The sequence below is a fragment of the Bos mutus genome, chromosome 13 (assembly GCF_027580195.1).
Source record: "Bos mutus isolate GX-2022 chromosome 13, NWIPB_WYAK_1.1, whole genome shotgun sequence".
Classification (NCBI taxonomy): Eukaryota; Metazoa; Chordata; class Mammalia; order Artiodactyla; family Bovidae; genus Bos; species Bos mutus.
In genome coordinates this window covers 7,302,970-7,316,322 of record NC_091629.1, presented here as the reverse complement: position 1 = coordinate 7,316,322, position 13,353 = coordinate 7,302,970, and the positions used below count along the sequence as shown (strand labels likewise).

General features: G+C 34.2%; 1 protein-coding gene across 15 annotated transcripts in view; it reads right to left on the bottom strand.

Moving 5' to 3' along the window:
- PARD3 (par-3 family cell polarity regulator) overlaps positions 1 to 13,353 on the bottom strand; it is a 579,453-nt gene that overhangs the window by 231,391 nt on the left and 334,709 nt on the right. For 9 of the 15 annotated variants that reach the window (XM_070380965.1, XM_070380967.1, XM_070380972.1 and 6 more), the window contains 3 exons: positions 10,627 to 10,766; positions 7,573 to 7,701; positions 5,268 to 5,306 (listed from right to left, as the gene is read on the bottom strand). In XM_070380965.1, the coding sequence (XP_070237066.1) occupies positions 5,268 to 5,306; positions 7,573 to 7,701; positions 10,627 to 10,766 (308 nt within the window). The remainder of the gene's footprint in view (positions 1 to 5,267; positions 5,307 to 7,572; positions 7,702 to 10,626; positions 10,767 to 13,353) is intronic. The other 6 variants (XM_070380971.1, XM_070380969.1, XM_070380970.1 and 3 more) reach the window with 1 other exon arrangement.

Sequence of the window (13,353 nt, the reverse complement as noted above, 5' to 3'; positions counted from 1 at the left end):
AATATAATCTTTAAAATGACATGAGCTCAATAGCAAAAAAAAAAATATAGAATAAATTTTAAAGATAATTTTTATCACTCTACCATTAAAGGACGACAATAAAAAATAACTAAATTTCCCAAGGGAAAATACACCAAACATTAGGAAAACTTTAACTTACTTTAGTAAAAGTAGGGAATTTCAAATGAATCCCCTAAACATGGATACAGATTAATTATACAAAATCATTACTATTTTTGTAAGATCATGAAAATATTATTCTATCCCAATCTTGGAATAAGATTGTTTTAAAGTAAGTTTGAATCATTTGAATTGAAAAGTATTTCACTGAATCATAACTTTAAGCTTGAGTACTTAAAGCACTAGAAATAGCACATATTTTATAAAATTCTTGGTGATAATAGCAACATTTGATGGTCAAAGCCAAACTATTGTGATTACGTTAACATATGATTAGGTTAACATATGATTAGGTTAACATGTGATTAGGTTAACATGTGATTAATGTGTGATAGTAGAAATCTTCAACAAAAACTCAAACTAGAGAGTTTTGTATTCTTCCATCAGTGTTAGCCAGGAGAGCCCATGTTTGAGGATCAGAAATGTGTGATGATCAGAAATGTTTGATGAACAGTTTATCCCAAAGAATTTATAAAAGACTTTGAATGAAGAAGTACCAACCCATAATTCAACCCCCCATTAGGCTCACTATGTGCTTTGTCTGACTTTGGGCTGTTTTTTCCCCAGCTTTTTGAGATATATTTGACATATAACACTGTGTGAGTCTAGGACGTACAAAGTGTTCATTTGGTACATTTAGATATTGCAAAACCATCAACACCATCGTTTAGCTAACACACCTCCATCACCTCACAAAACTACATTTTTTTGTGGTGAGAACATTTAAGATCTACTGTCTTAGCAATTTTTGAGTATACAAAAATTATTAGCTATAATCATCATGCTCTACATTAGACCTCCAGAATTCACTCATCCTATACCTAGTAGAAGTTTATACTCCTTGACCAGTGTCTCCTCTCCCTCACGCTCCTGATACTCCAGTCCACCATTCTTATCTCTGTCAGTGTGCAGGTCTTTCATCTCCTTGGTTAAACTTATTCCTAAGTGTTTTTTGGGGTTTTTTTGATCCTATTATAAATGGGATTGTTTTCTTACTTTACAGTGGGGTCAACATGGTAGGCTCTACCTGATCTACCACAACCATTACATTAATAAGCCTATGACCAGACTTACTGATAAGCTCATTAATTTTCCAGATCAAGATTATAACCTATCAGTTAGCTTATCCCCAAATTTCCTCAGTGTATCCTTGCAGCTTCTACAGGGAGATTCCCCTGGCTCTGCAAGGGATCCCAAGTGGAGATTCCATGCATGTTAAATTTTTGACCTTTAAGCATGTTTCATATCTTATCCATATGCTCTAGCATCATCTCTAAAAACTATTATTTTCTAAAGCCCTACTTATACCCAGTAGCTCTGAATTTGTTTTACATACAGTGATATTCTTACATGGATCTTAGGAAGAGTTCTTGGGGGCCTTCCTAAGCAGTTTTGCACTGTCCTTTAAGCCCAAGGAAGAAACTGGCACTTTGGTAAGTTAAGGCCTGATAGCCTGTAGGTAAATTCACTACATCATTGTGATGCTTAATTTTGTGTCCACTTGGAAGGTGTTTTGGGATAAGATTAACATTTAAATTTGTGAATCTGAATAAAACAGATTACCCTCCATATCATCCAATCAGTTAAAGAAGAACAGTAAGACAGGCCTGCCTGAGCAAGGGGGATTCTCAAGCAGACTGTCTTTGAACTTCATCTGCGCTGTGGACTCTCCTAGGTCTCTGTCTGCTGGCCCACACTGCAGACTTAGACTTCCCAGCCTTCATAATCACACAAACCAATATCTTTTAACGAGTCTCTCTATAACTATCTACATATCCCATTGGTCCCATTTCTCTGGAGAACCCTGGCTAATACATACATGTATTATCTTGTCCAATCTGGATGAGCACAAAAATAAACTATCAAGTGAATAAACTTTCCAAAGGCAACGAGTTTGTTCAAGTCATGCAATAAGTGACCTTGAGCCTATGCTAAATAATTCAGCTTTTTGTCCAATTTTGAATGGATAACCTAAAACTCAGTAGGGTCTAGCTACCCACTCTGGCTAATTAAAACAAAATTTAGAAGATGTACAAGAAATCCAAGTCTCAGATATTTAAAAGGTCTATCAGCCATTGATACAGCTTGGCTCATCTACCTAAATGACCTTTTTTACAATTTCTAAGACTTAATCAGTTCTGAGAGTCATTATGATCAACTAATTGGGTTTTAGGGCATTCCATTCTCACGGTGCTTACAATCTGAAAGTTTAACGAATATAATGTCAGAGAACTTCACTACGAGAATGAATTTAAGACTTGCCACCAAAAGGCAGAGAGAGACCCTGAAAGCCAATTTTTAAACTGTCATTTTAAAATACAACCTCTAACAGCCCAAAATGATTTTGCCTATCAAAAGTAGAAAAAGAGACCCAGGTGTGAGATGACCAAAGAACAATAAACTGAAAAGAAAACATTTAGACAAAAGAAAAAAAGAAACTTTACTTTTTTTTACCTAGCTTGGAAAACCCTCATCAGAAACAATTTCCATTTGCTATCTCAAGTCAGATTCACATACGCACATACCATCTCTTTTGTTCAGGTGCCTGAATTGGCATTTGCTCTGGCATGCTATCAGAGAAGGCAATGGCACCCCACTCCAGAACTCTTGCCTGGAGAGTCCAATGGACGGAGGAGCCTGGTGGCCTGCAGTCCATGGGGTCGCTGAGAGTCAGACATGACTGAGAGACTTCACTTTCACTTTTCACTTTTATGCATTGGAGAAGGAAATGGCAACTCACTCCAGTGTTCTTGCCTGGAGAATCCCAGGGACAGGGGAGCCTGGTGGGCTGCCTTCTATGGGGTCGCACAAAGTCAGACACTACTGAAGCAACGCAGCAGTGGCAGCAGCAGCCTGGCATGCTATCATGACCACAAAAGGTTTGGGGTGAAGCACAGAATAGAAGGCACCTGGACATTCCCAATGGAATACCACCTTTAAAGCCAAAGCTGCTTCTTCCCAGTGGTGATCTAAAACTTCAGAGCTAGTCCTCAATTTCCTCACCAGGACGGATTACATGTTCCAAAAGAACACGCTTATCTTATGGCATCATTCTCCATCTCAGATCATCTTAGGCATTAACAGATATAGTTTACTTGTGACGCCATTCACTTTTCCAAAAAGTTCTATGATATTAAGGTTCCAAACACCAAACAGTGGTTCTTCACCCAAGGAACACAGTGCAAAATACTTCCTGCTTTTAGTATCTACCTTGCAACTCTTTCATGGTGCGGTTATTGCTATACAAGTTTTTTACTACATATAAACAAACCCATCAATCTGCTCTCTTAGGACATTTTGACTTTGTCATGCCAGGACAACCATTCACTAGCCAAATTTAACAGAGAAATCTTTCACATATTTCCTCAATACTTTTTGGTATGTTTTTAGATTTAATTTCATAATCAATTGAGATTTATTTTTTATGGTGAAGAAAAATGAATCTAAATTTTTAAAATCAATGGCCAATTGTTCTAAATACTAAATAAACCACTCTTTACCACTATTTTGAAATGCCTCCTTTAACAAACATGCGCACACATGTAAACACTGGGACCGCTTCCATCATCAATGTGTTTAAATTATCTACTTGTCTGTTCCTACAACAACATCATGCTATTTCAATGCTTAGCTTTATAATACATTTTGCTAGCATTGTTGTTTGTTAAAATAGGAAATAAAAAAGACATTCTTAAGGCCCACTTGATTCTTTAGAATTAATCTGTCTGATTTTGCCTCAACCTACCCCACCCATAACACACACACACACACACACACACACACCATTGTGATTTTGATTAACTATCACAGACCTATTGATTTAATGGATAAAAAATGGAGGCTGTGAATTTCCTACAACCTATACTTATAAACATGTGATATTCTCCAGGTTGTTTCCTGACCTTTCTCTGAGGTCTGATTATACATCCATTTTTTGTAACAATGGAATATTTCAAATGATATTTTGCTTGTTTATTAGGTTCAAAGCTGTCTGGCTATGAATGTGTCAATGAAAATTAAATTATGTTATACTATATTTTAATAGTGTTAATTATGTCATTCAGATTCATAATATTCATGTTAGACATATTATTTGTCTAACATGCCAAATTTGGAAAAATATGTACTAGCATCACCCACTGTAGATATGGTTTTGCAAATTTTCATTTTCTTCACAAGGGTTTGAGAATGACATGTTTTTGTGCTGTGATGTTTAATGTATAAAATATCCTGTCTGTTAGATTTTCTACTGGATAATATCATGTGTCAATATAAAATACTCTCTCTTTTTTTCCCCATGTAGTGCATCCACATACACAAAAACATAAGCTTAGAAACTAATATGGCAATTCTTTCTCCTTCATTATGTTAGTACTGTCTGCTTATTCTTTTATTTTCAGCCTATATTAAGATTTGTCTTCTAAACACCTATTTTTGCATTTTAATCAAAGCTGTGAAAACTTACTTCTGTTAGGAGAATTTTTAGTCCCATATAAAATGTCATAATAACTGATAATAAATTAAAAAATTATTAAATATGTTATTATGACAATATGTTTAGTCTAACTGCTGACATATTTTAGTTTTCCTATTTATGACACATTTTTATGCCTTATAGTCCTATTTTTTTTGAATTGAGTTTTCTTTTTCTTTTTTTCATTTTTGTAGCCAGTTGTAATATAGCACTTCACAACTCATAAAATACTTTACATATATATATGTATGTATGTGTCATATATATATGTGTGTGTGTGTGTGTGTCTTATATGTGTGTGAGTGTGTGTGGGTGTGTGTATATGAAATTACGAAGCTCAAGAATTTTAGTCCCTCTTATTACGCAGGTAAATAGGAGAGTCTTTAACGTCCATTTTTTAGCCCTGTCTGATCAAAAATAATCATGAAATATTCTTCATTTGGGGTAGTAGCAATAAGTCACTTAAAGCAAGACCAGTTTAAGATTTAATGAATCTATGTAGGATCTATTATGAGCCAGGAAAAGAGAGGACAAGTAACTTCATAATTAGTAAGAAGTTAGTTTGATTTATCTTTCCAACATCTCTGCATCCTGCAAAAGACGAAGCTCTTACCGTTTCTTTTGGAATCTGCATCTGGCTTGGCTCTGCATTCTAGAAGAATTGAAGAAAAACATAAATACAGACTGACCAAAGCCATCTTCAACACACAGGGAGACACAGCTTTACTTTCAAGGAAAAATTGTTTTTTCTTAAGATCAACAAAATTTATAGGTGATCAAATTATGGTTGATATATTACTCTGTCTTGCAAAGTTTCATTGATATGGTTATGTTATTATCTTGTGTGTGTGTGTGTGTGTGCTGTTGGGGGTGGTTCTTTTAAAATTTTTCTCTAGATGTAAATTTTTAGTTGCTCATTTGGAGTACATCATGAATTTATTACTGGGAGGAAAACAAATCCTACAAAACTGCTTCTCTATTCCTGGCACTGTTTCTAATTTTGTTTTCTAATTTTCCTAACTAAGTCTAAATTATAAAGTATATTGTAATTTGATAGCTAGGCCAGATAATAACAGTCTGAACCACAGTCTGAACCGCAAGCATTATACTTTATAATATTACACAGGTTATAAATGTGATATGGTTTTCATGTACTATAGAGTTGCTTTAATTAATATAGTTATATGGTTGACTTACTAAAAAGGTACCTATTGATAAATTTTGCTTTAGACATAGAATTTAAATACAAACACCCCAAAGAAAGGAAAAGCGTTCTGTTAACTGGATTGAAAGATCATTTTAAACACCACCCCCCACCTTTAAGTTTTCAGAATTTTCTTTTTTTAAATCTTGTATAGCAGCTGCAATGTGAATAATAAACTGACGGCCTACTGGCTCACTCCTTAATGAAAAGCTCACAAGCAATAAATTAAATAACCAAGAAAAAAAAAAAAGAAGGCAGCAGAAGGGGAAAACAGAAGCCTGGAAGATCAAACTTGGGCCAGGAGAACCTGATTAACCTTAAGCTGGTCTATGCTGGCAGGAACTCAGAAAAGGCTGTAGGAGCAGCAGTTAAGCTTTGGCAACCTAATAATGCCAACTATCACCCAGGCTCAGACACACTGAGGAAGGGCTAAAGCTTCACTGCATAGAAAGTTCAGTCTTTTTTTTTTTTTTAAGTGCTCATTTACAATTTAATAGAGACAACTCCAGATTTAGGATCAGGTGGCATTTTAAGCACAAAATTGGATAACAGTGGGGGGAAATGGAAAACTGAATTTAAATTGAGAAATAATGCATTAAACATTTTTAAACAGAAATAAAGAAGTTTTTGTCATTTCTTAAAATCTATTTAAAACACAAGTGTTCAGTTTTCAGCCCTATCACAATCTGAAATTGTGTGTCACCAAGGGATGAGATATTTCCATGACTAAAAGGTATTTGTTATATAATAAAGGGGAATTTTTACTAACCATGACACATCTGTATTTGAAGGATTAGCCTAAGAGAATTAGGGTAATCAGAAGAATTTTGAAACTGCATCCCTAAAACCTACCCACTCTAGTATATATGGATTAATTATTGTTTAAAGCTAAAAGCTATCTGAAAGACAGGTTAAATGCCCTAAAATGACCCAACTAGAATATCTTTTGAAATATATCAAATACCACTTGTTTTTGAAGTAAATTGATTTTCCTACTACATCAAAACAAAAAAATTAAGGTGATTACTTATATTACCAAGAACCATGTCAATTTAATATACATATTTCACTCACATCAATACTGCACAAATACCAGTATCTAATATTTAGATACATTGACATATGTATAAAAAGTGAAATAAATAGTTTGCAGACAAACCCCTTTTCTTTTATGTCATCCCAAATAATGTCTATATTAGGAATTAATGCCCCCAGGGCTTCCTGCATCTCAGGTCTTTTTACTTTCAGTAAGACTATTTAATGAAGGCCCTCTTTTTCATACAACAGTAAGCAAGCATGTTTATTTGGCTTAGCTACATGTACCATGAAAACTTGAAATATGAAAATTTGTCATATGTAGTGGAGAATATGGCAAGCTTTCAATAACAGCCTTTGAAGTGACAGTTATGGAATAATCGACATCTCTGTATTCAATCAGTTCATCTAAAAGTGTTCAGTAATAAACATTTGCTGTCCTAGAAAATATTCCTGCAATTTGATTTTCAAATATTCTTGCATGCAACATTGTGGATATTTATTTCCAAAACGGAGGAAATGTGAGTAAAGAATGCTTATATTATGTTAAGGCTGAAAGATATATAAAATGTAGAAATGGCTTGGAAAATGTTTTAATAAACATTGGCTAGCAGGTAGCTAGCCCAGATCCCTGACTCATGTGTGTCGGAAACCATTCATCTGCTCTGAAGTTACACACCAGTTCCCTCGGGTGGAAGGCATCTTCTTGGCGAAAGACCAGAAGGCTCACAGTCCCTTCCATCTTGGTGCTTCTCAACAAGGAAACAACTTCCTCCTGGGATTTGCCTGCTAGATCGACTCCATTAACCTAAAACAAACAAAAAGTTTTCAGCAGTGATACCACGCAAACAGATTAACAGGAGACGAGACACATTCTAGAACTGACCATGTCTGCCATGGAACAAGACTCATTGCATGGTATATTCTGCCCTGATATGGTAATCACCAGGCTGCTGGGGCTAATAATGAAAGGCATACCAGTTATCTTTAAGCAAAGCAGGAAACAGTCAATCTTTCAGATCTCATCAATAAATCAAAAGCATAGCCACTAGCACATTAACAAGTAACCAGAGATACAAATATATCTACAATGCCACATTGGCACAAAACCTTCTATTTTTGAATTGAGATTCTGTGATGCCCTATTCATCACAGATTTTCTTATATCAAAATTAAAAAGTGCCGCCCTTACAAGGGTAGTGCTGCTACTGCTGCTGCTACTAAGTCGCTTCAGTCGTGCCCAACTCTGTGCGACCCCGTAGACGGCAGCCCACCAGACTTCCCCGCCCCTGGGACTCTCCAGGCAAGAAAAACACACTAAAAATATTTTGGTAAAAGCATCTTAGCTTTCATTGAAATGTTATTGAAAATTATGACAATAACTTTTTATCACTAAATAGCAAACACAGAAGAATCTCTACAAAATAAAAAGAGGGCAAGCAGTATTTCATCTCAAGATTTTTCAATGTTTTAAGAGAATTCTACCAGGAAAAAAAAAAGACAGAGATAGATTTTAAACAACCACATCCTGGGGAATCTCATCACTGTTGTAGAAAGTATAATAACATTATCAGCAACAGGACATAGCTAACAGAAATGAGAATGAAATTTCTTTTAAAAAGTATCCAATACTACTCTCTTCAGACAGAAATAACATTGAGTTAAGGCAATTAAGTGTATCACTTAAATAGTAACATCAAAACCTTCCTGTAGTTAAAATATGTTTTGGAACCTTTCAGTAGTAACAGGTTTAAAGAAAGCAAAAATTTTCTAGATCATTTTAAAAAATTAATCACATGATACTTGTTTTAAATGTACAGGCTTGAAAATATCCTACTCAGAAAACATTTTTGCCCGTGGAACTGTTGGTATTCTGTAGATATACTGTTGGTATTCTGTAGATATAACTATGGATACTATAAAGTTAGGGTAAAATATGCTTTGACAGCTAGAGAAAAGAAAGCCTAATTCTGAAGAGTTACAGGTCGCAGGCCCTTCCATTCCATAAAAGGTAGAGCAAAAGCCTCTGTAATGTGTCACCAAGTAAAGCGAGTACATGATGAAAGGGAGACACAAAAATAAAGTGATTACTTTCTGCGAGGAAGAAGGCGGCAGGGGCGGGGGGTGTGCAAGGAGAGGCAGGGAAAAGGACAGGGAGACAGACTGGTTTTTTTATTTAGGGGCAAAAAATAACTAGGCTCATGTCCCAGATGAGACACTTTCTAAATGAAACAAGCTACGGCTACAAATGGGGACTAATACCCACCCTCACTCATAGCCTGAGGACAAGAGGCTCTTTCAGCAAACAATATCAGAAACACAATTTGTACTCAAACCTTTCTTTTCATTGGGCTTCTATCTGTATCCCTTTAAAACGTGGTGTCATGCTAACAGACAAAGAGGAAAGAGGAAGATTGAAGGAATCTAGGCCTGAAGTGTATATGCGGGAAAAAATCTGGAAGCTATTCCTTGGTTTCATTACTTTTCAAAAAATCTTTAGGAGGACAGCTAGAGCTGGAGAGATTCAAGCTACATATGAGACTACAAGTTAAGAAAAAAGGATAACATCATAAACATTTACCTTAACATTAGTATATTTTTTAAAGTATAGTTGATTTATAATGTTGCATTAATTTCTGATGGACAGCAAAGTGAGTTAGTTATACACATACATATACACTATTTTTTAAAATAACCTTTTCCAACTCCATGCTCCCCATGCAGAAGGCACAGGTTCAATCCCTGGTTGGGGAACTAAGATCCTACATGTGCACAGCACAGCCAAAAAGAGAAATTACTCTTTTCCAAAGAGGGCATATATGGATACGTACAGTTGATTCACTTTAATATACAGTAGATATTAACATAACACTGTAAAGCAACTATACTCCAATGAAAATTTTTTTAAATAATAAAATAAATACTCTTTTTCATTATAGTTTATCATAAGATATTGAATATAGTTCTCTGTGTTGGACAGAAGGACCTTGCTGTTTACCCCTTCCATATATTTAAAGTTAGTTTTTGAATGCTAGTTAATAATTACAAAACACAGCACTTACCACTAAAAGACTGTTTTCTAAGGAAAACACTAAGAAAAACCACTAATAAGGTGCCCTCTTTCTCAATCATCTTCACCTTAATTTCTACATGCACAAAACTCAGGCAAACAGAAATTAGCCATCCTACGTATGTCAAAGAGAGCCTCGAAGACCAATGAACCGAAACCCATGAGGTACAGAAAGGAAACTTTGAAAAACTATCTTTTTTTCCCCCCTGACATTTGATTTTTATGTCTCAATTCATTCTCCACGCTGACATTTCCAAATTTCCTTGTTCTTCTCATCAAGACACACTGTTTTCATTTACTTCATTTGTCTCTGCTCTGATTCCAGAGGAGATAACATTTCTATACTGCCAGACATAAATTTAAAGTCATCCAGAAATATAACCTAACAGACACTGTACTTACATAATGACAAATGTTATGTTATCTCATAAACCAAATGTCCAAGTAACTAAAAATTTATGAGTGAACTAAATGAAAGACATTTCTCATCAAATAACAAGGAGAAATGTAAAACTGAAGCGGAAATACATTGTTTTAGGATGCATACTACTTCTAAAATATATAATTTAATTTCAAATTTTATGAAAATGTTAGGAAAACCTTGACCCTTCAAAAGAGAGCTTTTCAAGAATTATGGAACTTGGGATGCGGGAAGCTACTCACCTCTATGAGTCTATCACCAGCCTTCAGCCGGCCATCTTGGATGGCAGCACCCCTTGGGAGGATGTTTTTCACATAAATTGGTGCTGAGCCACCTATTGTTACATCCCTGGAAGTGATGCTGAATCCCAAACCTTCTGTACCTGAATGTATAACAGGCAAAAAAAAAAAAAAAAAGGCGAGATTTCACAGGTAAATACACATAAAGAATTTGCTATTATTCTCTACTTCATCTTGACACAGGTATCCATTTTCACAAAGGTATCCATTTCTTTTAATACTCTAAAATTTTTTAATAGATTTTCAAAATAGACTAAATTGTAGCAGGTTTAAATGGTACATATATGAAGATTCATTAGTCTAAGAAGTAATGGGAACATACTCAGGTGAAAATAATATACAAATATGCCTGCTGAATGTTTTTAAATCTTTGATTATGAAAATAAACAATTTCTCTACACACATACACACACACACAAAACAAACCCTTCTTTTAAAATTCATAGTATCTCAAATATCAAGTGTTATTGTGCAATAATGGTATTCAGATTTGAAGGGTAGGCAGTAAAGAAAAGGAAGAGAACAAGTCCAGGATGATGGAAAAGAAACAGTGAAATGTTTCTAGATATGGATAACAGGACCTCCCCAACTGACAGGATAAACCATATTATCTTTGCCTCATTCTTTGCTAATTCACCTAAATCTTACCATGTATATTTCTTTAAAACAACAAAAGCAAATTGCCCATCTGAAATCATAGCTACCAAGTCTGAGGATCACCATCTAATGTTTAAAAGTACTGAAACCAATGACACAATTACCCATCACTGTGCTGGTTTGTATAATTTCAATTCCAGGCTCTTTGGCAGCTTTCTCAACAGGCACCCTTGTAAGTTCAATACAGTGAAAAGTTCAATGCAAAAAGTTCAAAATCAATGAAACCAACAATGCAGCGAGTCAGAATAACTCAGGATAAAGTATGGAGATAATGACAAATTTCTAAGGATTCACAGAATTTTTATCTCTTCCAATGATGATTAATTTCTACCAGAGTTTCTTAAAGAGTTACTTTTTAAGGTATTGGGTTCAATTCCAGTTAAATTACATGAGGACAAATACTTGTTCATGAAGGAAGAATAAAGAGATGTGTAAAGGGATGAAAAATCTTTATAGAAGAATTCATTAATTGGATGTAGCACTCAGTAAAAAATGGTAAGTAAGGGTTTGAATCTCTAGGTAAACAACCATCCATGGGAAAATAAATATGAATAAAAATGTGGGTTAAAGAAGAAACAAAGTAGAAATGAAAAAAAAAACATGGTACTTATAACAAAACCTACAGCAAATATTCTCAAATTCAAATAAAACATTCATTTACTTCAAGTCTGAAATCACTTTAATGTGCCTGGGCTGTTACTTTCTTAAGCCTTTTGTGAAGAGTTGAATGGCATATTGTCTATATGAAATTTTCCTAATTATTCTGCTGGGACTTTTCCATATGTCTCTGTGCTTTCATGAAACTCTAATGACTTGCAATAACATTTATTAAAAAAAATCTAAATGATTCTCCTTCTGTAATATTAATTTCTATGAACTACAAAGACTGATTGTTATATGAACCTCAATACTATTAAAATATCAGCAATAACCCCTAAATCTGTAAGCCAAAAGTTCAGACAATGACCTTTCAAAGAAAGATAAATAGATATCAATTTTCATTTAGCAAAGCCAACAAAACATTTTGCACTGACTGAAATAGATCACTGACCTTCTCCTCTGACTTTATTAAAAAGCTAATTTCTACAAAAGAGCAGGGTACTTGAGAATGCCAAAATGACAATAAATATTAAGAAATCATAATTATGGAAGGAAGTACATAGGAGCTATTCTCTTTTGACATGTTATATGACACAGTTCCAAAATTATGCCAAAGAATCATTATAATGAAGCCTTTCCTTAGGATTGACCTCAGTTTATAAAGAGCTTCTGTCATTCAAATTGTATCAGTTAACTTTGAACTGAATTTAAAGTTTAATACTGACAAACACTATGTTTTTGATGTACTTCCTTAAAAATGTTAAATGCAACAATAATAATTAGAAAAAATAGTATCTGTTAACTAGAATGAAAGCTTATCCAACTTCAATCATTAAAGCATCTATATTTAGTACTTAATCCAATGAGCATTCTTTGTCACTGTTGTTTAGAGTGAACACAGTTTGTTTGTTTTTTTTTTAATAAAATATTTGTAAGTATTGGCAGAATGCACAGGCAGTTTCTGCCTTTTGCCATATAATCTCATATTTAATAAATGAAAATCAAGCCAGATTCTATGAGGCTCCATATCAATTATATAACTCAAGGTCAGAAAAATGTTTAAAAGAAAACCATTATTTCTATTTTATGTTGAGCGAGCATAATCTTTCTAAATTAGCTTCTGTAACATATGTAATTAGCTTCTGTAATACATGTAATCATTTATTTTTAAATACCATCAAAATAAACTATTCATTTCTGTATTCAAAAGAGTGATTCCTTTAATGGCAAATAAAATTTCACTTCATTTAAAAAGTTCATACTAGATCATAAGGTGGTAATATAACAATTGTATATTAAATGATGAATATGCCTATATCAGAGTAAAAAGGCAGAGGTACTTATGAACTAACATCTCGGTGACAATGGAAAATATTCTTCCTCTGTTGAGAGACCCCAAGCAGAATTTTATGT